This window comes from Felis catus, chromosome E3, assembly GCF_018350175.1.
Source record: "Felis catus isolate Fca126 chromosome E3, F.catus_Fca126_mat1.0, whole genome shotgun sequence".
In the NCBI taxonomy this organism is placed as follows: domain Eukaryota; kingdom Metazoa; phylum Chordata; class Mammalia; order Carnivora; family Felidae; genus Felis; species Felis catus.
In genome coordinates, this window is record NC_058383.1 from 9,760,394 (window position 1) to 9,788,030 (window position 27,637).

The 27,637-nt window shown below is 50.9% G+C and overlaps 1 protein-coding gene across 2 annotated transcripts in view; it reads left to right on the top strand.

Moving 5' to 3' along the window:
- Positions 1 to 27,637, top strand: part of HIP1 (huntingtin interacting protein 1) — a 153,842-nt gene that overhangs the window by 79,981 nt on the left and 46,224 nt on the right. For both annotated transcript variants that reach the window (XM_023246656.2, XM_019820566.3), the window contains exons 2-4: positions 22,963 to 23,026; positions 25,629 to 25,771; positions 26,006 to 26,062. In XM_023246656.2, the coding sequence (XP_023102424.1) occupies positions 22,963 to 23,026; positions 25,629 to 25,771; positions 26,006 to 26,062 (264 nt within the window). The remainder of the gene's footprint in view (positions 1 to 22,962; positions 23,027 to 25,628; positions 25,772 to 26,005; positions 26,063 to 27,637) is intronic.

Genomic DNA, 27,637 nt, shown 5'->3' on the forward strand with positions numbered 1-27,637 from the left:
GGCGGCTGGCTCTTCCTCCAAGGGAGGACGCCCACACCGGCCCTGCAGCCTTGGTCAGATGCCCCCCCCCCGCCCCACTCTGCACTCACCAGTATCTCCTCTCTAACCGGCTGTGCACACAGAGCACTTACATCTGACTCATGCATGAGTTAACTTAGTACAGCACTTGACGCATAGGTGCTTGATATATGTTTGGTGGGTGAATTTCGTGAGTGTATAAAGTCATCGCTGACTAAACTCATGGGGGCCAGATCCCGAAAGCCTTTTCCCCGCCTGCAGTGGTGAGCCCCTGGACACCTGGGCATGGTTGGAGCCGTGCTTTAGAAAGAGAGGTCTGGCCATTTGTACCTACCAGGAGCTGAGGGCCCTTTGGGTGACCCCCCTCCTGAACCTCGAGGCTCTTACCCCCTCCTTCCCTGAGGAAGGGCTCCTCTTCACTCCTCAGGAAACAGAAGTGAGAGTTCTTGGGTCCTCTGCTTTCGGAGGAAGTCATATCAGAGCGCCACTGATGGTGATGAAATCCACCCCCGGAATTAGCAACCACCGCCCCCCCGCCCCGCCCCCTCCACTTCAGCAAACTGCTCGGCAGCTCTTCCCCAGCTTGTTTTGACTCCCTGGGTTCTGGCCCAGAAGTATCCATCGGGGCTCCTGCCTGCCAGCCAGGACGTTCCTTGGCCTCCCCGGGGTGACCAGATCCTGCACTGCCCCTCCACTCCCTCCTCTTCGGCCCTGCCCAGAGATCAGTGATGCCTGTACTTTGATTGTGTGTTAAGAAGGACTTCAGTGGGCCGCCTGGGTGGCTCAGTCGGTTCAGTGTCTGACTCTTGATTTGGGCTCAGGTCGTCATCTCGTGGTTTGTGGGATCGAACCCTGCATCGGGCTCTGCGCCACTGACAGTGCGGAGCCTGCTTGGGATTCTCTCTCTCTCTCTCTCTCTCTCTCTCTCTCTCTCTGCCCCTGCCCCTTGCACTCTCTCTTTCTCAAAATAAAGAAATAAACTTACAAAAAAAAAAAAATAATAAGGACTTCAGTTCTGGAGGCTAGGGCTTGACAGACCTGTGTGTTCTCTCAGTGGAAGTGAGTCTGACTTGTCCTTCCCAGGCCTGGAAGGATAGAGCCGGGATCCGTGAGGTCACAGCTGGAGCAAGGTCTTGGCTGAAATCCTGGCTGTGCTGCTGGCCAGCCAAGGCATCCCACAACTAGCTGGGCGAGTCGCTCCACTGTTCCAAGACTCCGTTTCCCCATCTCATCAGCGGAGCTGACAGCCCGGCTGCGACCATAGGGTTAAATGACATCATGTGTGCAAATGAGCCTGGGATCTATTACAGGCCAGGAGAGGTTAATGGCATTAGGGAATCAGAGCTGGAACTACAATAAGGTAGAGACCATTCAGTCCCGAGTTTCAGATAAGGGAGTTTCAGATAAGGGAATTCGAGATCCAAAGGTTGTGGTGGGTGGGGCTTGGGGTGGGGGAGTGGAAGGAAACTGAGAGAAGAATTGAGAGGGGTCTGGACATTCTGCCTTATGCTTCCTGTGTCCCACCCCCCCCCCCCCGCCCCGCCCGCTCCGCTCCCCACCAGCACACACATCTGCCAAAGGAAGCCCCAATCTCATGTCTCCTTCCTGAAAGGCCTCATCGAAGAAGAAGAGCACAGAAGTGACCGAGTGTGTCCGCATTGATTCCGTGGAGGTGCAAGCAGTTCCAAAGCTGGAAGGCAGGGGGAAGGAGGGCGCGAGTTAGTGTGAGAAACAAGGCGGGGATGGGGGAGCATTGGCCCCGGGGAAGAGGAGGCAGAGAGGACTGGCTTCGTTTCTTTCTTCAAGCTTCTGTGGAATGGGCCATCGGTGCCCCGAGTCCTGGCAGCCCCCCACTTTCCTAGACAACACTTCTGCCTTCTCCTCCCCCGCCCTCCCTCTCAGCCCCTGACCTTGCTTCCTGTTTCAACAGTGAGGGCTAGATGCAATCCCCAGAAAGCCGGCACGAGCCCCCGCCAGCCATCTGCCGACACCTGTTTCCATACGCTGTGACCTGGGCCCGTGCCTGACAGAGTGGCCAGCGCCTCCTGTGCACGAGGCCCCCTCCCCTGCCCCCTTCCCGTGACGCTCCAGTCCTTCCCCCCACACCTATACAAACGTGTTGTGATTTCTCCCATTTAAAACAAGGAAACCTACGGGGCTCCTGGGTGGCTCAGTTGGTTAAGCGTCCGACTTTGGCTCGCCTCTCAGTCTCAGGTTCCTGGGTTCGAGACCGACGTGGGGCTCTGCGTTGACAGCTCAGAGCCTGGAACCTGCTTCAGGTTCTGTGTCTCCCTCTCCCTCTCTCTCTCTCTGCCTCTCCCCTGCTTGTGTTCTCTCTCAAAAATAAATAAATAAATAAACATTAAAAAATAAATAAAACCAGGACACCTGGACCCCGCCTCCATCTGTCTCAGCCCCCTGGCTGGAAGGAGCCCCTTCTTCCTCTCTCTGAGTCCCCCTGCAGGCTCTGCCCCCTTCCACTCTCCCCAAAAGCCTTTTTAAAGATCACCACGATGTCCCTCCCGGTGGTCAGTTTTCAGCTCTCCTTTGCTTGGTCTGTTGGCAGCTTTCACAGCTGCTCACCCCCCGTTGAAAATACATCTCAGGGGCACCCGGGTGGCTCAGTCGGTTGAGCGTCAGACTCTGGCTCAGGTCGTGATCTCGCGCTTCGTGAGTTTGAGCCCCGCACCTGGCTCTGGGCTGACAGCTCAGAGCCTGTGCCTGCTTCGGATTCTGTGTCTCCTTCTCTCTCGGCTCATCCCCTACTCATGCTCTGTCTCTCACTCTGTCTGTCTGTCTGTCTCTCTCTCTCAAAAATAAATAAATAAATATTAAAAAAAAAAGAAAAGAAAAGACACCTGTTCATGCGACTTTCAGGGTGCCATGCTTCCGGTTTTCCTTCTTCCTCGTGGGCTGTTTCTTTTCTGTTTCCACCCCTCGCTCCTCCCTACCTCTTTCTTGAATATTGGGTGTCCTCAGGCTGTCCCCAGATGTCTCATCTGCACTCACTCCTTGGTGATCTTACCCAGCCGTAAATCCTGTCTATATGTGGATGGCCACCAAATCAATTGATCTAGCTCAAACCCCTTCTGATTTCCAGGTTTGCGCCCCACCCTGCTGCCCCGGATCAGATAGAGTTCCATTTGGTATCTGGTGGGCATCTCATTGTAACATGCCCCCAAACCACGGTCCTGTGGTCCTGTCTGCCCCCGGTCCTGTCTGCCCCCAAACCCACTCTTCCTTTGGTTCTCTATCGTGTGGATGGCGACTCAGCCCCGCACAGTGTTCTGGCACGTTGTCAGATGCCACTCTTGACTCCTTCCTTCCTCACACCCCACGTCCAAGTCATCAGCAAACCCCGTCGGCTCTACCTTCAAAATATATCCAAAATTCCTGAAGTCAAGACTACACTGTATGTTAACTAACTTGAATTTAAATTCATGTGTGTGTGTGTGTATGTATATATATATGTATATGTATATATATATATATGTATATACACACACACACACACACATATATATATACGTACACACACATACACACACACACACACACACACACACACACACACACATATGTATGTATATCCAAATCCATCTCAGCATTTGCACCACGACCAGCCTGGTCTGGGCCCTCATCCTCTCTGGCCTGAACTGATTCATCCGCGATGCATCTGCTCTCCCCGATTCCCTGCTTGTCAGCACAGCAGCCCGAGAGCGGGGTCCTTGAGAACAGGAGTCTGATGACATCACCCTTTGCTCCAAACCTCCCAGGGGCTCCTCTCTCGCTGAGACAAAGACCGTTCCTTGCCAGGGCCCATGTGACCCCTTGTGATTCGGCCTCTCCAACCTCCAGGCTGCAGCCATACTAAACCTCCCACCTGCCAGGTGGGCTCTGATTGCAACCCTTCTCCTAGGTGTCTCTCAGGCTTCCTTCCTCGTCACCCTCTGTCACCTAATACAGCCTTCCCTGGTGACCCTGGGTGAGGTCGTAACACCAGCCTAGTATGCCCCAGCCCCGTTCTCGGCCCTATAGCACCTGCCACCTCTCAGACACCATATAGATCGTATTTATTTGTTCACTGTCACGCTGCCTTCCACCCGAATATAAGATCCACGGGGCAGAGACGGGTCGTCTTGGGTGCACGACCGCCGTGCCCGGCACATTGTAGGCCTTCAGGAAGGACGTGCCGAACGAATGAGTGAGTGTGTAAAGGATTTGAAGCAGTTGCTCCTTGCATTTAGGCAAGGCCAGAAGAGCTTCAGATGGTCTCTAAGGATCTGCTAACCACAATCAGGTGAAACAGGGAGAGGTGCTGGAGAGCTGGGCTGGGCATCTTTTAGGAGAAAGTAGATGACGATCTGTGCGGGGCCAGGTCTATAGCTGGCCAGACTACAAGGGAGGAGAGCTCTTTTCCTGAGCCTTATGTAACAGACGTGGTTTTGTGTAAATCACACTTCTGTAAATGGAATCCTATTTTAAATGTACTAGCAGAGGCTGCTATTTAAAGGAATGTGATGCCAAATTCTTTTGTGAAATGAATCATCTCCTAATGTGTCCTTAGTGTCAATTCATATCCCCCCCCCCCCCCCCCCCCCCAGAAATGTGTATTGACTTAAACCAAAGTCTGCCTGTCTGAGGTAAGGAAACCTCCACATCCCGTCTTTCCTCTGTCCTGGCCATTCCCTTTCTGTTTGTCCTTATTCTTCCCCTGCTTCATTTCTGCCCTTCCTTTGGCTGAGTTGTTGTTGTTGTTGTTGTTGTTGTTGTTGTTGTTTCCTCCTTAGACTCTGACATAGAATGTTCTTCTGTAGCATGACCAGAAGTAAAGAGTACGAGGGGCGCCTGGGTGGCTCAGTCGGTCGAGCGTCCAACTTCGGCCCAGATCATGATCTCACAGTTCGTGAGTTCAAGCCCCACATCGGGCTCTGTGCTGACAGCTCAGAGCCTGGAGCCTGCTTCAGATTCTGTGTCTCCCTCTCTCTCTGCCCCTGCCTCACTCACATTCTGTCTCTCTCTCTCTCTCTCTCTCTCTCTCTCTCTCTCTCTCTCTCTCAAAAATAAAAATAAACATTAAGAGTACAAGGGGCGCCTGGGTGGCTCAGTCACTTGAGCGTCCAACCCTTGATTTCAACTCAGGTCATGATCCCAGGGTCCTGGGATTGAGCCCCATGTGGGGCTCTGTGCCGAGCACGGAGCCTGCCTGAGATTCTCTCTCTCCTTCTGCCCCTCTCTCCAGCTCGTGCCCTCTCTCTCTCTCTCTCTCTAAAAGAAAGAAAGGAAAGAAGGAAGGAAGGAAGGAAGAGAAAGAAAGAAAGAAAGAAAGAAAGAAAGAAAGAAAGAAAGAAAGAAAGAAAGAGAAAGAAAAGAGAGAGAGAGGGAGGGAGGAAGGAAGGGAGGGAAGAAGGAAGGAAGGAAGGAAGGAAGGAAGGAAGGAAGGAAGGAAGGAAGGAAGGAAAAGAAAGAAAGAAGGAAAGAAAGAAAGAAAGAAAGAAAGAAAGAAAGAAAGAAAGAGAAAGAAAGGGAGGGAAGAAGGAAGGAAGGAAAAGGAAGAAGAAAAGAAAGAAAGAAAGAAAGAAAGAAAGAAAGAAAGAAAGAAAGAAAGAAAGAAAGAAAGAAAGGGAGGGAAGAAGGAAGGAAGGGAGGGAGGGAGGAAGGAAGGAAGGAAAAGGAAGAAGAAGAAAGAAAGAAAGAAAGAAAGAAAGAAAGAAAGAAAGAAAGAAAGAAAGAAAGAAAGAAAGAAAGAAAGAAAGAAAGAAAGAAAGAAAGTTGAACAGTGGTCCCCTTCCAGACCAAATGAATCCAGTCTGGGGTGGAGCGGAGGAGTCTGTTGGGGTGATAGTCTCAGGTGATACTTGTGCACAGCCGAGTTTGGGAACCACTGACCAAAGAAGCAATCGTGTGCTATTTGCCGTTCTCACATCCAAGCTCACCCCCTGCAGGACTGGTGAGGCTGGATGAGCATCCACTTTGGGGTTTTGCCGAGGGTGGCCAGTGTGAATCTGGCTGTAGACTGTTCTAGGACTGGCTGGAGCTCAGGGCTCAGGAATATCCCCTCTCGGTGCATCACCCATCCTGCTAATATCTTAGGCGAGAGCAAGGTCCTGTGGCCACACTGCCTGGTAGAGTTCTGTCCTAGTTCTCTCCAGAGTTTTGCAACAAACTTGGGCTTCCCGGACCCACCACCCAATCTCTGTTTCCCTTCCAACCTGAATGTGTCTCTCTGAGAAAACACAACTGTGTGTTAAGGGTTTGGTGGAAAGTGTGGGAGCATCTAAGACCAGAAACTGCCTCCTAAAAATAGTGGAAGGTTGACTCATTTTTTTAGAGGTTATTTGGCCTAGGGTCAGGTTTCCACTTTGGATTTTCTGAAATTTTTCCTTTTGGTTCTGATCAGACCAAGAGATCATAACATCTGCTAGTAGGCCTGGTTGGACCTTTTACAAGACAAGAGAAATCTGCCTCTAAGATAATGAATGTGGGTGGCTCAGTCGGTTGGGCATCCAACTCTTGATTTCAACTCAGGTCACAATCTCACGGTTCGTGAGTTCAAGCCCCATGTCGGGCTCTGTGCTGACAGTGTGGAGCCTACTTGGGATTCTCTGTCTTCCTCTCTCTCTTCCCCTCCCCTGCTCGTGTTCTCTCTCTCAAAATAAATTAATACAGTTAAAAAATGTTTTTTTTAAGTTCTCATCACAAGGGAAAAATTTTTTAAAAAGATAATGAATGTGTTGAGGGCAGAGCAGAGGCTTAGCAAACAAGTCGGCTTTGGCTAAGAGATCAGTTATAACTATCTGACTACATCTAACTAGGACATGGAATGCGTACCTGACGGAGAAGGGCCGGTGCTGGGGCTGCTGTGTGGCTTGACCTCTCCAAGCCCACTTGTTAATAAAGTGCGCCCCCGGCTCCCTCCTCGGGTGTTCTCAGCATCAATAAGACAGTGGATTTGAAAGCTCTTGGAAGCTGAAAAGGACTAAGCAAAAATTGGAAATGCTTATTGCCATTATCATTCAAGCCCACCTGGTATTTACACACTGGAGTGAGCCAAGCAGGTAAATTGGGAATGTTTAAAGTTACAGAATTAGTTGATGGACTCAGGTAAGAACGCTATCTCCTCAGAGCCACCCCTGTACATAAAGTGGGGTTGTCTTTATGTACAAATTGTGTTCATGGGGGCGCCTGGGTGGCTCAGTCGTTTGAGTGTCTGACTTCGGTTCAGGTCATGATCTTACGGTTCATGAGTTCGAGCCCCACATCAGGCTCTCTGCTGATGAGCAGAGAGCGCAGAACAAAACCGTGTTCACGAGCCCAAAACAAAACCGCGTTCATGAAGATCGGATCATAGTCGCGTGATGACCACCCTCTGAAGCGAGACATAAAAGCTGAAGAATGGAGCGGGGAGGGGACCCTGAGCCGAAATGGAGAGTTTGGACCCCAGAAGGTCAGGAGTCACCCTAGAGTCCTCAGCTGGGAGGAACACCCGAGGAGTTACTCCTGAGGCTTTATTATTTGGGTCCATTTGTGGTGGAGACTAGAGGTGGGGGGCCATATAGCGAAATGGGCATTAGGTAGGGGGGCGTGGGGTAGAAATGGAACCAAAAATAGCGATCTGCGGGAGAAGTGGCAGGCTTTGGCACATCTGGGTACAGCAAGTGCTTCCTGGCTCATTCATGTGACAGACGGAACAGGGCTCTGGAAGGACACAGAGCGGGGAATGAATGGGTGGCTCCTATGCCCAGGGACCCCCTGTCAGCCCGGCACCACCTCCCCCTTGGGTCTTGAGATAGTGGGAGAAACGTTGCTCTGTGTTACTAAAAGAGACAAAACCGACCTCACAGAAAGCTGAAGTGGGGGGTGCAGGGGAGGGGAGGAGAGGAAGCTGGCAATGCCGGTGGTTTGGGGAGAGACACAGCACAGGGTCTCCGCTCTTACAGAGCAGCTGTCTCTCTGGGAAGCAAGGGGTGTCGCAAAAGGCCACTCCAGCCTGGCCGGTGAAGAGCGAACCATCAGGACATGTCTGATGAGGCTGCCCGAGTCTTGACCGTGTGGGCAGACTTGCCTGGAAAGTGACTGTGACACGTTCTCCGGTGCAAAATTCCTGGTGAACAGGGGCATTGCAATTTCATTTGCTCAGAAGGCAGAACCGATGCATCCTCTGTGGCAAGAGAGGCAGAACTGTGGCAGAGGGGTGCTGGTCCAAAGCCTCGGCCACCTGCAGGTGGGCAGAGGGGAGAGGGGCCATGAGACCCACTGTCTCAGTACCTAACCCTCTCGTCCTGTCTCCCAGGGCCTTCTGAAGGTCTAGGTGGGCCCCACGCCCAGGGTTGTTAAGGAAGGAGACACTGGTGTATGGAGAAAAGGGGGAGCCTCGTGAGAAACCAGGCTGCTCAAGTCCATGGGCAGTGTGGGCATGGGATTGTAGGTCGGTGGATGCAAGTACAGATAATACGGCAGTTTTTGCCCAAGGATATGACAGGATGACCTGGCAGAAGGGGACTCTTGGGCAGCAGCAATTATAAATGAAGGCAGTAAGACTAGAACCACAGAGGTGACAGAAAACTGAATGTGTTGCCTTCTCCGGGTCAGGAGGGCCGAGGTAGGGTCCCCTGCCTTTCTGTCATCAGTTACCCCCGTGACGAATGATCTGATTTGGAGAAGTTCTGGGGAACTCTGGGGACACAGGGCTGTAGGGACTCCCAGGGTGATGGTAGAGGAACCAAGAGTAGGAGGGGACAGGATGACCTGGGAAGGTCTCCCAGAGGCTTGCAAGTGTGGGGAGGGGCCTCCTGGGAGGGACGCTGGGCTTTCACTTTGTCCCTTTCTTCGTGCCTTGGAATTTGGGGAGCTTTGGGACCAGTAATGAGGGGCAGGCAGATCGGAGAGGCGTCTTGTGCAGAAAGGGAGAGTACTCTTCGCAGGATTCATGAGCATCCTGGATCGATTTCAGAGAAGGACGGAGGGGCACAGGCATCCCTTGGAGAGACTGCAGGTTCGGTTCCAGACCACCGCAGGAGTGCGAATATCGCAAGAAAGTCAGATGAAATTTTTGTTGCCCGCTGCCTATAAAGGTTACATCTACCTTGTGCTGTAGCCTCTTAAGTGTGCATTCGTGTCCTGTCGAAAGAACAAAATGCATATATGCCTTAATTAAAAATGCTTTTGTTAAAAAAAAAATGCTAACCATCATCTAAGCTCTCAGCTAGTCGTCATCGCTGATCACAGATCACCACGACACATAATAATAACGAAAAAGTTTGCGGCATTGCAGGAATCACCAAAATGTGACCAGAGACACGAAGTGAGCAAATGCTACTAGCAGAATGGTGCCGGTAGACTTCCTTGATGTAGGGTCTCCACAAACCATCCGTCTGTGAAAAAAAAAAATGCAGCATCTGTGAAGCAGTAAAGCAAAGTGCAATAAATCGAGGCATGCCTGTATTTGTCTCTGGCAAAAGAGATGTTTTTTTGCAGCCTCTCTGCCCTCATTCTGGGGACATCCTATGCCTGTGTGTTCTCCTCATCCTCATGCATGACCCTGTCTGGAGAAGGAGAGCCAGCCTTGCAGCCACCATTCCAACGGGAACACGCTGGGAGGGCCTGGAGGGAGGGACACTGGTGAGGGACAGGTACTGAGAGCCCCACCCCTGAACCCCGGGCCCTGGGAAGGAGGGCCGTTCATTTTGTCTTGGCTGCTTCCCACTCTGCCTCCCATCCTCTCCTCCCCAGACAGACTTTCACCTCCATCACGGAGCTGCTGCAGTTCTTGCCCTGGTCACCAGTGATGTCATATGCAGTGGCGAATTCTCGGTCCTCACCCACCTGCCGCTGCAGCACTCTTTGACACACTGTCTTCACCAACAGGGGTGGCCCCCCCACCCCTCGATTCTCCTCCTGCCTCACTTGGCTGTTACTTCTGTCTTCTTCCCCGGTTTTCTCATTCCTCCCAGAATTCCATCCCCAGCTCCTCTGGAAGCTCCTAGGCTCAGAAGGCATAGGGACCCTGGAAGACCGTCTTGTGTAAACACTCCTCCGGCAGCCCGGGCCAAGCATCCGTGCCCACCTTCCAAAGTCTCCTTGTCCACCTCCCACTAAACTTGCTTTCTTTATCTTTAAGGCCAGGTCTATTGAAATATAATGTAGATGTCATAAAAATCACCATTGTTGGCATAGAGTTTTGTGAGTTTTGACAGGAACATGCAGTTAGGTAAACTCCACGCAATCGAGATTGAGGACAGGATCACCTCCCCCAAATCATGCCCCTTTGTAACCACCCCTTCCTCTCCCTCCAGTCCCTGGCAACCAGTGACCTGTTTTTGGTTGTTTTTTTTTTCTTTTTTTTTTTTTATTCCTATAATTCTAACTTCTCCAGAATGTCCTATAAATGGAATCATGCAGTTTGTGGCCTTTTGAGTCTGGCTTCTGTCACTTGACATTCATACTTTGAAGATTCACCCATGTTGTTGGCATGAATCAATAGTTTGTTCCCTTTTATTGCTTCCTGTGGTGGGGCTGTACTGCAGCTTGTGTATTCATCCCCAAGTTCAAGGACGTCGTAACTGTTTCCAGTTTGGAGGATGACGGACACAAAACACAGTTTCTCTTAATGCTCACTGCCGGGTTGTGTCAGATCCCCGAGGACCTCCACTTCCCAAGTGCTGGGAATTGAGATATTTAAAGACCTCTGTACCCTTTCTTGCCCATCCCTACTTTGCACCACCCCTTGCCCTGATATCTGTTCTTATCTGACCTTGGGTGGTTCCCCATACTCATTGGGTTCCTTTGCATGCACCCACATTATCCATGTTCCTCTTGGATGGGGCGCCCAAAGCTGCATGCCCTATTTGGTGCCCGGCAGGATGTCTGGCACATGGTGGGATGAATCAGTACTCCCAAATGCGGTTGAAAGCCATAAAACCAAGGACTGGCTCTTGTTCTCGGTCATCTAATTCTGTTGATATAGCCCAAAATGAACTTCGCTTCTTGAATTTCATGTTATTATAGTGGCCACGTCATACTGTTAAACTCAGCTAACCTACCGGGAACTCACTGGGCACTTACTGTCTGACCATGTGCAGTTGAATTCTGGGCCCAGGCGTATTCTTCTGTTCCACTGGTTATCACCTATAGTCATACCCTTCCACTGTCATCCAAACACGTGTGCACTTGCTCTAGACATTACTTAGCTCTGGCGCTATGCCTTCTGTATACCCTCAGTAGTAAACACGGTGGAGGGCACAAGTCCAGGGTGGTGGCACACCCTACCCCAAGGTGACGGTAGCCAGTTATCAGCACCTGCAAGCAGAGACAGCTGCCCTCATGGATCTTCCCTCCTAACCCAGGGACTGGCAAGCTTTTCCAGAAAAGGGCCAGGTAGTAAACTTTTGGCTTTGTGGCCAGATGCTGTTGCTTCCTCCTCCCTCTCCCTTCCTCCTCTTCCCTTAAAAATGTCAAAACCAACCTTCACTCACAGGCCACACACAAGCAGGCTGCAGATTCAGCTGGGGGTTTGTGGTTTGCAACACTGATATCCTGTAGTTTCTTGTCCTTGTGTATGAGATGTTGTAAGAAACTTTGTTAAATGCCTTGATCCTCGAAATTCAGACACACGGTGCGTCTGCCTGATTTTTCTGAGATGTTGCCTTAGAGTCTACGAGGCACATCACCTTGGCTTGGTCCAGTTCACTCAGCACCGGCAACCCTTCGACACCCTCCTAACTCACCTTGGGTTTTCCCTTTCAATGCTCTGTGTCTGCCTTTTTCAGTTCAAAGATCCTTCTGGACGGAAAAGACAGAGGCAAAATAGGAGTTTATCATCCACAGTGCACCACTGGCGGAGAGCAGTGGGCCCATTCCGTCTTGTTCTTTTTGCGTTTTGTATGATAAGATAGCCTTTTTGGGTTTCCTCCACATTTTCTGGAAGCTTCATCTCATTTTCGGCTTTCACTTTCTGATACCACTCATCCGTCTGTGCCACTCGTAGACGTTGGCATAAGCAGCTTGCGTAAGTAGCTTGCACACCCAAACTGGTTACTTTTTTTCATAAAGCATTGCTGAAATTGCACAGACAAGAGGGAAGGAAAGAACAGGAAGAGGAAGGAGGACGGTTCGTATCTCCCTACAAACAGTTAACTCTTGGATGGCAAGGTCCACTCTCTTCCATCTTGCGTTGTCCAGGAGCGCCTCGCTCCGTGCCCCACACCCAGGCACCTGGTCCAGTTGCATAGAATGCCCATCCCAGTCTGCAGAAGGCCCACTTGGGCTTGCATAGCTCAGTCCTACAGCCTAGAGGCAGCCCTGCACTACATCTGATAGGTATTCAGTCAAAATCACAATTCCTTGGTGTTTTCTACTTAAAAAAAAAAATCTTCCACAAAACACCAAATTCACCATCTTAGCCAATTTAAGGCGCATAATTGAGTAGCGTGGTGCAGCCACTGCCACTAGGTTCAGAACGTTTTCGGCATCCCGAGAGGAAACCCCATCCCCATGAGCCACTGCCCATCCCCCCCACTCCTACCCGAACCTGGCAACCAGCAAGCTGCCCCCTGTCCCTGTGGATTCACCCCTTCTGGACGTTTCCTATAAATGGAATCCTATAGCCCATGACATCGTGTCTGGCTTCTTGACTTAGCATGATGTTTCTGAGGTTCATCCACGCTCCTTTTTGTGTGTGGATGTGTGTTTTGATTGTGCCAAAACACATGTAACATAAAAATGTCCCATCTTAACCACTTTTAATGGTCCAGTTCAGTGGCATTGAGTGCATTCACACTTCTGCACCTGTCATCACCATCCATTTCCAGAACCTTTTCATCTTCCCAAACTGAGATTGGTCTCCACTGAACACTAACTCCCCATTCCCCCTTCCTCCCAGCCCCCGACACCCACCATTCTGCCTCTGTCTCTCCTATTTTGACTACTCAGAGTAGCTCACGTACATGGAGTCCAACAGTATCCCTCCTTCTGTGTCTGGCTAACTTCACCGAGCATCATATACTCCAGGTTCATCCACACTGTAGTGTGTGGTAGGATTTCCATCTTTCTGAGGCCAAATAATATTCCATTGTGTGAACAGACCATGTCTTTACTTATCCATTGCTCTGTGGACGAACACTTGTGTTGCTCCCACCAGTGTTTTCCACTTCGGAGCACTGGTTTCCTGCTGCACGGTCTTGACCACCCTCCTCCCAACTCAGGTTTGTACCCCTCGCCAATTGCAGGAGTGATTGACAGTTTTTAATCTTGTCAACTTGCTTACTCCGTCTTCCCTTCCAGATGATGAGACTGCAGAACAGTGCCTTTCTTTCTGCTAAGCCCTCTGAAATCTGTGTGACCCAGATGGCTTGGTTACTCCCCACCTATCCTGAACCTGGAGGATATGGTTGGGGGCTTCATAGAATGGGAGGAAGAGGGAGATGTGATTCTAATTTCAATACCCCCCAGGTTGTGATACAGAGAAGCCACACAAAATACTAAAAAGAAAAAAAAAATACTGTCATAGTCTGTCTGGGCTGCCATGATAAAATGCCATAGACTGAGTGGCTTAAATAACAGGAATTTATTTTTCACAGTTCTAGAGATTAGGTGCCTGCTGATTCAGATCCCTGGAGAGGGCTCTCCCTGTGACTTGTAGACGGCTGCCTTCTTGTTCTGTCCTCACATGGTGGAGAGAAAGAAAATGAGAGAAAGCAAAGATGCTCTGGTGTCTCTCTCTCCTTTTTTTAATGTTGTATTTGTTTTTGAGAGAGAGAGAGAGGAAGTTGGGAAGGGGCAGAGAGAAAGGAGGACAGAGGATCGAAGCAGGCTCTATGCTGACAGCCTCGAGCCCGACGTGGGGCTCAAATTCACAAACTGAGATCATGACCTGAGCCAAAGTCAGACACTCAGTGGACTGAGCCACCCAGGTGCCCCCATAAGGGCACCGATTTCATCATGAGGAGCCCATTCTCACGAGTTCATATAACCCTAATCACCTCCCAAAAGCCCTCATCTCCAGATACCGTCACATTGGAGGTTACGACTTCAACTTACAAATTTGGGGGGTACACAATTCTGTTCATAACAAATAACCTTTTATAAAAATATGGAAATGAGTGGAAGTATTTAGCTATGTAGAGCCTAGCTAAGTACTAGAGGATAATAAGAAGAAGTAACTGGATATCATTAGTTAGAGCAGCTTCTATGTAACTATCAGCAAGAATTTTTTTTTTTTTTTTTGAGAAAGAGCAGGTCGGGGAGTGAGGGAGGGGCAGAAGGTTGGCAAGGGAGAGAAAGAGATTGAGAATCTGAAGCAGGCTTCACGATCAGTGTGGAGCCAGACATGGGGCTCAATCCCACCACCCCACCACCCCAGGATCATGACCTGAGCCAAAACCAAGAGTCAGACGCTCAACCGACTGAGCCACCCGGGTGCTCCCCCCCCCCAGCAAGATTTTTGACTTAAGAACTGTGAGGAACTTGGAGGAAGGAGAAGACGGGGCATCCTAGACAGGAGAGGGGAGTGCACACAGTAGGGAGCACTGACAAGGAGGTCTGCTTGGCGAGATCTGAGCAGACAAGGCCTTCATCCATCAGTTCGTCTGGGTACCAGGCATAGTATGTGTGCTCACGGGGGAAATGGCCAGATAACATGGTCCCTGCCCTCACGGAGATCACTGGCAGGTGGGGAAAGACACCAAGCAAATGAACAAACAAGGGAATTTCAGCTTGCGATAAGAGCCTCTACAGGAAATAACCAGGGTGGTTAATCTTGGTAAAGAGATACTGCAGGACAAGGGATGGGGAGATGCCGTAGATTAGACGGGCTGCCTAGGAGGTGACATTTGAACAGCCTGGAGAGGGAGGAAAAGCCAGCCTTGCAGATGGAAGAGCTTCCAGGCATAAGGAGCGTCAGCGACAGAAAGACTTAGAAATGCCCAAGGAACAAAAAGACAGCAGTGTGGTTGGACTGGGCGGGCTGCATGAAAGCACGGACTTCATTCCGTGTGCACACGGTGACCAGCTCTGAGCGGGGGCGTGACCTCACCCGCGTTCATACAGATCACTCTGGTTGCTGGGTGCAGAGCAGCTTGGGAAGGGCCGGTACGGTGGGGACCCTATCTCAGTGGCCCAGTGGGGACATCCTAGTGGTTTGGGCTGCGGAGGAGGCAGAGGAGTGGAGAGAAGCAGAGGGGCCAGGGGGTGGGAAGGGCCCAATGGTCGATGTTTGGATGGAAACTCAGAGGCAAAGGCTCATTAAGGAGGACTCGGAGGGACACGGGGAGAGAAATACACGGGTGGGCGTGCTGGCGGAAGTTGGGAGTGCAAAGCCACAGGCTTAGTTGAGATCATTAAGGAGGGAGGGCAAGTGGATAGAGATCTGGGGACGAGCCACCAAAGAAACCAGGGGACCAGGCGTCAGGGGTGGGAGGCGAGAGGCAGGCTGCTGACGGGGGCACAGTGTGGGGAGCCGAACTGGGTTGGAATCCTGGCCCCACCTGCTGTTGCCTGTGCTACTTTGGACAACTCGGCTCGGAAAATGTGGGCTCAGATTCCCCGCCTTCCAGGGCTGAAGGGGAGGATCAGAAGCAAATCTCCTGAGCGCAGCGCTCCGGGCCAGCTCTGCTGACAGCAGTGATGACCGTGCTACTATTCTTTCTGATCCAGAGAAGATTTAAAAAGACTTGATGTGGGACACCATGCATTCTTAGTGCGAAGGCACCCAGTGCGCAAAGCCACGTTTCATCTTCTGCACCTTGATCGTCCTTCCTCCGAGCTGTCATGACCTCACCTGGGTTCTGAACCCTGCCGCCCTGGCTCAGGCTCCGCGTCCCGGCCATGAACTCAAGCTGTGCCCTCCTCTCCCGTGACTGCTGCAGCGCCCTCCTGCGCTCCGTGCGTCCCCGGTGTCTTACCCTCTCCTCACCCATCACCAGCCTGGTCCTCCCCAGAGGACCCCTTTCTGCCCTGCGTCTCGGCATCGGGCACTGGGGAGGAAGGTTCTCCCAGCCCTGTGTTGGCTGAGCCCAGTTCGTGGAGGCCATCTCAGGGGTGCAGGCTGGTTGGGGGAAGGATGAGACCTGAGACCAACTTGCAGGTGTGAAAAGCGCCCTTCCTCTGGTCTGTTTCCCTCAGGCTCCAAACCACATGAGGGGAAGCACACTGTAAGGTGTCAACAGCTCCCAGCCCGTCCCCAGGCCGCTGGCGGCCACCAGCTGTGCCTTTGCTCAGCCACCTGCACCCCACGTGCTCTTGGCATTTACTTTCTCTCCCTTCCTTCTATCTCACTTTCTGCTTTCCCCTTCTGCTGCCCCGCCTGGTCTCACATTTCCGTCCGTGTGCCACCGGGCAGGGGCCCCTGCGGTCCCTCGCTTTGGGACCTGCCGCCCCGACCCTGCCACATCTTCTCTGCCCGGCCCCGCCATGGAACCTTTGCGAGCCAGCCCAGCCTTGGCAGCCCAAGCACGGGGCCCCTGCCAGGAGCTGCGTGCGTGGCCGGACAGTGCCCAGCTGGCCCCCAGAGGCTGAGCCCAGGCCCCGCTTCCCGCAGCAGCAAGGCCCCACGGTTCTCCATTGGGTGCAGCCTGGCCGAGGCTACCCTAAAGGAGCAGAGGAAGGGGCTGGAGAAGGAGAAGGAGGCGCTTGGGAGAATGTCCCCCTTCCTGCGGTGCCTGCTGATAGTTGGCTTTCCGGAACCAGCTCGGGACCCACGGGCCAGCTGGGCCAGGAAGCGGTGCACAATGCTGCTCTTTCAGGGGGGACTCTGCGTGGTCGCAGGTCTTGTGTGACTCCAGGGAAATCCGGAGTACAGCCTGTTCTCAGAGGACGTTCTCTAACCTAGACCGGAGGTGAGAAATCGAACCCCGACTTCTCACTCTCTGTCCTGGGAGGGTCCCCGCAGGCATCACCTGGTTCCTGATGATTTCTTGCAGGGAGAGTCTGGGGAGGGGAGGGAAAGGGAAAAGATTTTCTCAAGGAACCATGAATCATTGCGTACCTGGTGCTTTTTAGAGGGGGAGCCTGGGAAGCAATCCACTCCTTAATCACTTGATGGTTTATTAAGGCTCTGCACCTGCCTTAGCAGCTGTGGGCCCTCGAGGGAAGCAGGCAGGTCCTTGCCCTCGGGAGTTTAATCTCGGTGGGGAGGTGAGACAACATACCAAGTGTCAAACTCTAAGAAAAATTGGAATTCAAGAAGAAGGTTGGAAAGAACTTATTGGCCAGAGTGGCCTGGCTGATCTAAAGGACGGTAAAGTTTGGTCTGCCCTGGGAAGACGGGCAGAATTTGGAATGTAGAAGGAAGCAGAGCATGTGTGGCATGAAATTTTACAGAACTACAGGAAAGTCGTCGTTGTAGCTGGGAACTTCTGTCCTGGAAACATCCTGGTGTCCGACGTTCCGAGGACCCCGGAGGACCCACAGCCTGCCATGATGAGCCCAGAATGCTGAGGCTCAGCCCTGCCAACGAGCCCAATAAACCTCTGGCTCAGAAACCGGGCGGCCTGCCTACAGCCGTGGGCCGGGCTCTCTGGGGCACTTGTATGTTAGGGAAGCATTGGTCGGGGAACTTGGGGCATGTGGGCCACAGTAATGGAAAACTCCAGTGAGCTGCCCGGGGCAGCCTCCACAGGGGCAGGCAGGGCTTGCGGAGGTCAGGGAGCTGTTGGTTTGGGCAGAAACTTCATTCCGCAGCCCAACGCCAGGCTGGGCCCTTGGTCAGTGTCCTAGACTCGTACTGGGGGCTGCGACTATATGTGCACATGGAAATTGTTCCACGCTTTCCTTTTTTTTTTTTAAGTTTATTTATTTTTGAGAAAGAGGGAGAGAGAGAGTGCACACTTATGAGTGGGGGAAGGACAGAGAGAAGGAGACGGAGAATCTCAAGCAGGCTCCGCATTGTCAACGTACAGCCTGATGGGCTGCTCAGTCTCACCAGTCTGAGCTCGTGACCTGAGCTGAGATCAAGAGCCAGACACTTAACTGACTGAGCCACCCAGGTGCTGCTGAGTAGTGTTTTATGTGTGAGTTGATCCTGCATAGAGTTGGAACCGTCCCCTCCCTCATTCTGAACACTATACTCCTTTTCATACAGCCAGAGCTCAGATTTGCCTTTTGACCAATCACATCATAGTGTCGCTTGCAGTCAGTTAGCAGGCAAATAAAACACCTAATTTATTTCACAAGGGCTGATTTGAATCCTGCTTCCCCTGTGCCGGAGAGTTAGATCTAAATATAGGAAATCTCTTTGGTACCTACTGGGTTGCATATTGGGAAATGTTACTGTGGAAAGCATTTGGATTCTGATTCTGTGTTCCTGATGTGGAGGGCCATGTCTGCTATGGGGATGGTGACTCGGGGGCTGAGCTAGAGCCGCATCGCAGAGTCCGGTTCTCACTCCACTCATTGGAGTGGCCTTGGGCAACCTACTTGGCCGTGGTTTCCTCATCTGTGAAATGGGCGCGGTTAATACTAATACTCACCTACTTGGAGGCTATAGAATTAGGAGATTTTAATAAGATAATTAACACAAAATGTCTATTATTAGCACGGGGCCTGGGAGCAAACGCTCATTAGCTTGTAACTCATTAGCTAGTAACTTGATGATTATAACCACTGCTGTTTCCGGTTCACGTCCTCCTTCTTTTAAAAATGACTGTTTAGGGGCGCCTGGGTGGCGCAGTCGGTTAAGCGTCCGACTTCAGCCAGGTCACGATCTCGCGGTCCGTGAGTTCGAGCCCCGCGTCGGGCTCTGGGCTGATGGCTCGGAGCCTGGAGCCTGTTTCCGATTCTGTGTCTCCCTCTCTCTCTGCCCCTCCCCCGTTCATGCTCTGTCTCTCTCAGTCCCAAAAATAAATTTAAAAAAAGAAAAAAGAAAAAAAAGTTGAAAAAAAAAATAAAAATGACTGTTTCTCACCCCAAAGGTGCCCTCCTCTGCAGCATCTTCGATGCTCCCCTGCTGTGTCCCCTGTACCTGGGAGCTCCTATCGGCCAGTCCTGTTTTTAGAGCCCACCTTCCACTGGGCTCTTGGCATTTTAATTTCTGTCATTTTGGCCGAGGCTTCACTCCCTCATTTCTCTGTTGTCACTAGCTTCCTCCCGCGTCTCCCTACCTCCAGGTTCCGTCCTCTTCTGCCTGTGGCCTTCACACCCCTGCCGCTTCCCCACCGGCACCCAGCACCGCCTCCCTCTCTGGCTCCCCGTCCCCACCCACGCAGCCTGCGCGCTCTCTGGTTGCCTGTCCTCTGTGACCCTGACCTAGACGGCCCCTCCACAGTCCAGAGCTGTCACGATGGCTCAGGGCTGGGATCCAGCTGACCAAGATTGGCAGTGAATAGCATGACCTCAGGCAAGCTGCTTGGCCTTCCTGTGCAACAGTCATAGGTGCCCCTGAGTTCGAATGAGGCATAACTGAGAGAAGTAGGTAAATTGCAGGGATAATTACAGCACCTGGGACAGGTCACCACCTTCTTCCTCTAAGCGGTGTCCTCCTGGAGCAGTGTCATGATTTCCAGGGGCTTCTGCCTCCTGTCAATGTTTAGAGCACAGAACATGTGCGGTGTGCAGCCAACACACAAACACATACAGGATCTGTAGTTCCAGACTCATGGTATATTATTTTAAGGGAATTGTAAGGTGTTGGGTTTTCTTATTGTTGCAAGCAAGACTCATAGTGACCGTGAGCTTGGGCACTTGGTCAGTACAGTTTAAAGACGTATTTGTGGGGGCGCCTGGGTGGCTCAGTCGGTTAAGCGTCTGACTCTTGGTTTCGGCTCAGGTCACGATCTCACGGTTTGTGGTTCAGGCTCCGCATCGGGCTCCGCACTGGCAGTGCAGAGCCTGCTTGGGATTCTCTCTCTCCTACTCTCTCTGCCCTTCCTTTGCTTGTGCTTTTATTCTCTCAAAATAAATAAAATTTTTAAAAAATTAAAACACTTAGAAGAAAACGTAGGAGTCTACCAGTATAATCCAGGGGCAGGGAAAACCTTAAGTACACGCAGAAGCGGTCAAAGTTGAGGTGAGCATACTTAACTATGTAAGGCAGTCGAGCCGCCTGGTTGGCTCAGTCGGTTGAGCCTCTGACTTTGGCTCAGGTCATGAGTTCGTGAGTTCTAGTTTGTGAGTTCTAGCCCCGCGTCAGGCTCTGTGCTGACAGCTCAGAGCCTGGAGTCCGCTTTGGGTTATGTACCTCCCTCTCTCTCTTCCCCTCCCGCTTGTGCGCACGCTCTCTCTCTCCCTCTCTCTCTCTCTCTCTCAAAAATAAATAAACATTAAAAAAATTAAAAAACAAACTATCTAAAGCAGCCGACAACCATGAGCACATGTAAGGAAATACTCAGAACTCACTAGCAGTCAGTGAAATACAAAATACAGTCACAGTGAAGCGTCACCATACCCATAAGACCAGCAAAAATGGTGATGGTGGGGATGCTTTTGTACACTGTCAGTGGGAATGTGAACCATTAAGGTCTTTTCGGAATGCAACATGGCAAGCTTATCTGGATCCTGATTAGAAGAAATGCAAGAAAGGGGCGCCTGGGTGGCGCAGTCGGTTAAGCGTCCGACTTCAGCCAGGTCACGATCTCGCGGTCCGTGGGTTCGAGCCCCGCGTCGGGCTCTGGGCTGATGGCTCAGAGCCTGGAGCCTGCTTCCGATTCTGTGTCTCCCTCTCTCTCTGCCCCTCCCCCGTTCATGCTCTGTCTCTCTCTGTCCCAAAAATAAATAAACGTTGAAAAAAAAAATTAAAAAAAAAAAAAAAAAAAAAAAGAAGAAGAAATGCAAGAAAGTTTTCCTGTTTTCACACAACAGGGAAATCTGAACACCTAACTAACCATTTGATGATACTAAGGAATTATCCTTATATATTTTTTTAAATTTTTATTTATTTTTGAGAGAGAGAGGGGGGAGGAACAGAGAGAGGGCGACAGGATCCGAAGTGGGCTCCACGCTGACAGCAAAGAGCCCACTGTGGGCTCGAACTCACAACCCTGCAAGACCACGACCTGAGCCAAAGTCGGACACTCAACCGACTGAGCCACCCAAGCGCCCCCATCCTTAAAAGTTTAGGTGTGATAATAGTATCATGGTTTAATTTTAAATTTTTTTTTAATTTTTTACATTTATTTATTCTTGAGACACAGAGAGAGACAGAGCACAAGCGGAGGAGGGGCAGAGAGAGAGAGTGAGACACAGAATCCGAAGCAGGCTCCAGACTCTGAGCTGTCAGCACAGAGCCCGCCGCGGGGCTCGAACCCACGAGCTGTGAGATCATGACCTGAGCCCAAGTCGGATGCTCAACCGACTGAGCCACCCAGGTGCCCCGGTTTAATTTTTAAATTGTTCTTTTTTTTTTTTTTCCGTAAGAGATTCATCCTGAACTGTTACTAGTGAAATGATATAATGCCTGGGATTTTACTTCAGATAATCCAGAGAGCAAGGGCGTCAGAGGCTGACAGGAGAAAGCAAGGGTCAGCATACTTAACAGGCACTGGCCGAATCCCCACCACTGCCTGGTTTTTGTGCATAAAGTTTTATTTGGAACGCAGCCACACTCATTTGGTTATGTATTTGTTTAGTATCTCTGAGGCTCGTTTCGTGCTCCAACTTTTGCAAAATTGAGGACTTTCAGCAGAGAGCCATGTGGCCCACAAAGCCTGAAATACCCACTAACTGGCCCTTACAGAAAATGTTTGTGACCCCCTGGTCCATAAGGAAGTGGATTTGGCTGCAAGTTCATAAAGGTTGACACTGGGGGCTGTGGGGGCCATGTTTGTCTATGTTGGGATCTTTCCATAATGGCAGATTTAAAAAGAAAAATCACAACACTTTGACCCAGTGTATCCCACTCCTGGAAATCTACCCATTGGGAATGAAGGCATCAATATGTATAAGCATGCTTACTAAAATGGTTTACAGTGGTTAAAAAAGTTTTTTGATGGCCTGCCAGCACGGGAATGCTTGTATAAATCATGCCCACCCACACCATGAAATATTATACTGTCTCTTTAAAGAATGAGCTAGAATTTTACCATGCCGCTTGGAGAATTTTTCATAAGATGTTTTCAAGTGAGAAAAGGAGGATGTTGGAAAGTCTGTGCTCGGTGATCGCGTTTCTATAGAACAGTGGCAGAATTAACCCCTTTGGTAGGGAGGGGTGTGTATGTGTGTGTGTGTGTGTGAGATGCATAACATGTTAACGTGGCTTAGGGTCAAATGCCAACTATGGAAAAGCACAGCAAAACAGAAAAAGGAGAAAAACTGTACTTAAGCAGCCTCCATGATAGGATCCCATTTCGTCTTTCCGTAAGTTGTATCCGTAGGTACACACGATTTGCTGAATTCCAAAGGGAGTTACAATTTTTAACACAACTGGAAAGGAGTGGGTATTGTTAATGCCTTGTAAGTAAGGAAATAAAAGGGAATTTGGTTAGGGTTGGAAGATGCCCAGGAGTGGGAAAACAAGAAGTTCCAGTGACCCCGCCGCAGACCTGGGCTGGCTAGGGAAGCCTCCGTGGAAGGCTCTCCTGGTGAGAGAGGGGCGGCTGGGTGGCCTTTGGGCCGCAGCCGCTCCCTGAGCTCAGTGCCTCTTCCTCCTCCTCCCGGAGAAATAATGTTTCCCTGAGGGATGAAAAGCATCCCTTTGTGCAGGCTTTAATTGCCACGCTGTTGTATCGAGTGAATGAGTGGCAGGCGGGCACAGCAGCTGGGCACAGCCAATGCCAGGCAGCAAAGCCCGCTGTCTTAGGACAGCCTGGGCCAGCTGGCCTGGGAGCGTTGCCCATCTCTGCCCCCCACAGCCCCACCTCCTCCAACCCGGACCCTGGTCCCGGAGGGGTCCTCCGAGCACTGGGGAGGAGTCACTGGAGGGAGAGAAAGGGGTGGGGCGCCTGGGAGGGTCTCAGACACTCTAGAAGCTTATTCATCTCAGCCTCCTTTCCCCTCCCCCTCCCTCTTGTTTTTCAGACTGTCAGCATCAATAAGGCCATTAATACGCAGGAAGTGGCTGTAAAGGAAAAACACGCCAGAAATATCCTTTTGGATGTTGTTTGGAAGACTGACCCCAAGGAGGGTCAAGTTGTGGGGACTGAGGTCAGGGCGAGGCATCCTTACTCAGCTGCAGGAAGGGGAACCCCCACATTGGCCAGGCCTCCTGCAGGGTTTGAGAAGCTCGGTTGGCAGCAGCTGGCCTTCGAGACCACAGCTCATCATGAAGGGACCCAAGGACCCCGCCCGGCCTAGGACTTGAGCTCCTCAGAACTGCCAAGTCCCTTGACATTACTTTCTTTTGAGAGATTTTCTTGGACCACAGGAGTGATTTTTCACCTGTGTCCTCAAAGCACTTCAGGCCCTGCACTTGGCCCATAGGGCCACACTGACCACCCCCTTGGGAACACGATCGTCTCCCCTTCTCTGATCATGAAACCCAAGCAAAAGGTCTCGGCTGCAATGGTTGGCCTTACGAAAGTTCAGGGGCTCCACCAGGGAAATAAGATCCACCTGTGTGGGCCAGTTCACCCCAAAAGCAGCAGGGGTGAAGAAGACAAGGACCCCAAGGTGGCTTAGGGAGCTGGTGGCTTGGAGGTTCTCACCAATCGCACCCCCTGGCCCCCACGCCAAGTTTGGACCTGGGCCACTACCATCATGGGTCGTGTCTTCGGAGAGAAGCGCAGGCAGCCTCCTGGCTGATGGGTCCCTTGGGATCTGCCCTTGAGGTATAGAGACCAAGAGCTGGAGGGCTGATCCTCAAAGGCCAAAGGAGAGGCTGCTGGTGTGTGCGGCTCGGGGCGAGTGGAGGCTGGGACGAACAGCTCCTTCTTGCCTGGGCTCATCGCGGTGGCAGGGACACAGCCAGTCAGCTCAAAACCGCTCATCCTGAAGCCGTCCCATCTCAGCCCCTTAAGGTGGCGGAAGAAGCCCCGGACTGCCGGTGCGATGCCCCACACCTGTCAAGCCCCTGGGACGTGTTGCTAAAAGCACGTGCTGCTCCTACTGGCGGAAACGCAGCTTGTGTTTGGCGGGAAGATACTTTGGTTGGATTTAGGGTTTAGCTGCGGGATGGGGGCTCTAGAACTTTGCCCAGGTACCCCAGAAGCCTGGCTCAACAGTGAGCCTAGTGAGACCTTGTAGACCTTGCCCTTTTATCCCCACAAAGGCACAGTCCCCTTGCTCTACTGAGTCGAGAAAAGCCTTCATTGTAAGTGGCCCAACTGCTGGCCCCGCCCTGCCCAAAATACTGATCAGTCCGAATGAGACAGGAAATAAAGAGAGAGATAGTTTTCAGAGACTAGTGTGCTCCAGATGGGGGACTGGCGGGGCCACATCACACCCTCTCGGGAAGGCTGCCTGGGGTGATGGAAGGGACACCAGGAGATTCTGGAATCCCTCCTCTACAGCAGTCTGGCTTGCTCTGGAGCCTCCAGTGGGTCCAGCGGGGGAGCCTCCAAGAGACTTCGTCCCCTTGTCTGTCACATGAAAGACCTGGGCCAAAGAAGATTTGAAACGTCTAATGTTCCAGCTGTAACATTCTGTGAGTCTCTCTGATTCACCATTAAGAGGTGGATAAACATTGAAAGGGTAATTCCATAGGGTAGGGTTTTAAAGCCTAAAGATATCACACAACCTTTATTCTTTATTGATTTTTTTTAAAGGACTGTCAGCTACCCTCAATAACAATTGAATAAGCATTTGGAAGGCTGACGTCAGAAATGCTGTTCAGACAACCATTTATCCTTAGGTGCCTAACTGCGCCCGCCCCCACCGCGGCATCCGCTCCTAGAGGGCTGGCGACTGAGTCTTAACTTTTTTTTTATATCCCTGAGTGCCTTTTATAGTGCCTGACACGCAATGGGTGCATTAAAATGCTTATGAAATCAAAGGACAGAAAGGTCTCCTTGCCTCTTTCAAAGTCAGGGTGGCTGGCTAGCTCTCTGCAGAGGGGTTGGGAGCTATCTACCGCTCCTCTTGGCTTCTGTCTAGCCCGAGGGGGCTGTACTTGAGGGGAGACTGTAGTCATTGCAGAAATCACTCTAAGACCAAAAGCTGACTTCAGCTTCTTAGACCCAGAAGTCTGTGTTCAAGCTCATCCCCTCTCGAAATGTAAATTTCAGTCTGGGGAAGGAACTTTATGATACCTTCCAGCTCAGAAGCAAAACAACATGTGTTCTGGATGAGTCATGTAGTTCCCTGACCCGAGGCAAGTTTTTCTGGCCTGCTTGGCACCTTGCTTCTTACCTAAGCTTTGACAAAGAAGCCTGTAGTTCTGGGGAAAGACCTGCACTTGGGGGTTGATGGTGCCTAGGAATTGGGTGTGTGAGGCCTATTTAAACGAACAATTACGAAGGAAGTGTGGACATCCCCTACTGAGCCCAAAGGGGCTCACGAATTCCACATACAGAGAATTCAGAGTATTGGGAGATTAATGCATCCCTGGTTGAGGCCAGGCAGCTTTGCAGAAGCGGTGGGGTGTACGAGTCATTTTAGGTTTTGGGGGACAGGCTTCCAATGTGGTCAATGGTATTGTAACAGTGTCGTATGGCGATAGGTTGCTAGTGGCCTGTTGCAGCCTCCACCCCAGGGATTGGCTGCCCGAGGCAGGGCCCGTGCCTTTGTTTTCCATGACCCTCCCTCACCGTGCATCCTGGGCACCCACCATGAGAAAGGGGCACAGACCTTTTGGTCTGTTGTCAACCGGCTGCCCCTCTCTAGCAACGCTGTCCTCTGCTGGAAGTTCTGCCATGTGTTTCACAAACTCCTCCGAGATGGACACCCAAACGTGAGTTCTTGGGGCTGCAGGGGTGACCAGGGAGCCCGGGGCCCATGTGGGGAAAGTGGGATCGCCTGGGGCACAGGGGCCGCTGGCCACTCCCTCCCTGAGGGCCTTTTGGTTACTGGTGAGAGGAGGGCTTGTCTGTCTGGTCAGCCTCCCTGCCTGCCCCAGCCCCATCTTCTGCCATCCTCTGTCTCCTTGCCTTCTCGTCTCTCATCAGCGGATCCCTTCCCTCTCCAGGTCCTGAAGGACTCTCTGAGATACAAAAATGAACTGAGTGACATGAGCAGGATGTGGGTGAGTTTGGAGATGCAGCCGGGGGCCACCTGCACCTTCTTACCCCTCCCCAGAGGCCATAGAACAAGGACTATGGACCGGAATGAATTTATCTCTTTCAACTTGCTTAGAATTTCTCTCATGAGCATCACAGAGGGGTCAAAGATGGCCCCCAAACAGTACCATGATATCCATAGTCTTACTCGGGGGCCCTGGTAGCCATAGGGAAGTTCTAGGGCCTGAGAGCTTCTCCTGCCAATGGAAGCTTACATCAGAATGTGCTCCAGGCACTGGGATCCCTCAGCAGTGACTGCCATAGTTCCTGTGTCTTTCCTTCTGATGGCCCCATGCAGGTCACAGTACATTGAGAACCAGCATTCCCAATTCTTAATGCCAGGGCTTTTTCTTTCCTGTCTAGGGATTCTCAGTGCCTTAGGATGAAGGAGGAGGTAGGTGGTGTTATCAGCATCAATTGAAAAAAAAGGTTTTTATACACACACCAGAATCCCTCTAGATTCTGTTGTCCAAGGAGTATGTGTGTAGATGGGGTGTAATCTGCATTTTGAAGCCTCTCCCGGGTTGATTCTGATATGTCTCATTGCCCCCACTGGTTGAGAACTCCAGCCCTTTCCTTCAAATTCTTACCTGTATCTGTCTGCACTCACAGAATGTTATGTCATCCAGTCCACCCATTGCTGATAAGAATACAGGCCCAGAGAGGGAAGCAGCTCTTCTACATAACAGGCTAGGTAGTCTGAATAAAGCTGAGGGGGCACCCGGGTGACTCAGTTGACTCTTGATTTCAGATCAAGTCATGATCTCACAGTTTGTGAGTTCAAGCCCTTCATCAGGCTCTGCTGACAATGCGGAGCCTGCTTGGGATTCTCCCTCTCCCTCTCTCTCTGCCCCTCTCCTACTTGTGCACGTGTGCGCGCTCTCTCACTCTCTCTCTCTCTCAAAATAAATAAATAAACTTAAAAAAAAAAAAAGCTGAGAGTTGTCCCCAGATCTCCCAAGTGCATATTGGAGATCTTTCTATTATTATATCTCTAAACACAGGAAGCTTAGGTCTTTTTTGTTAGAATTTGCCTGGTGTGTCTTTTTCCTTCCTTTTAAAACTTTTGACTTTTCTATATTCTATGTCTTAGAAAAGTCCCTTATAAATAGCATTTAATTGGATTTATGTTGTTGCTTTTCTTCAAGATAGCAGTCTTTGTCTTTTAACTGTACATTTACTCCATTTACATTTATTGTAATGCATGATATTTTTAGATTTATATCTTCCATCTTAGTTTGTGCTATTTTCCCCTTACGTTTCTCTTTCTCTTCATTTCTTCTTTGGATTGATTGGGTATTTTTTTTCTCATTCCATTTTTCCCTCATTACTAGTTAGGAGATTTTTTTTAAACTCTCCTTTTATTTTTTATTTTTTTGGTATGTTTTCCAATAATTACAAAATACACATTTAGCTTATCAAGAGCTAAAATTCCTGTCTTTATCTGTTTCCTATTAACACAAAAACCTTAGAATATTTTCCCTCCATGCCCTCCCTATAAGCCTGTAGGTTATTGTTGTGTATTTTAATTTTGGTTTTGT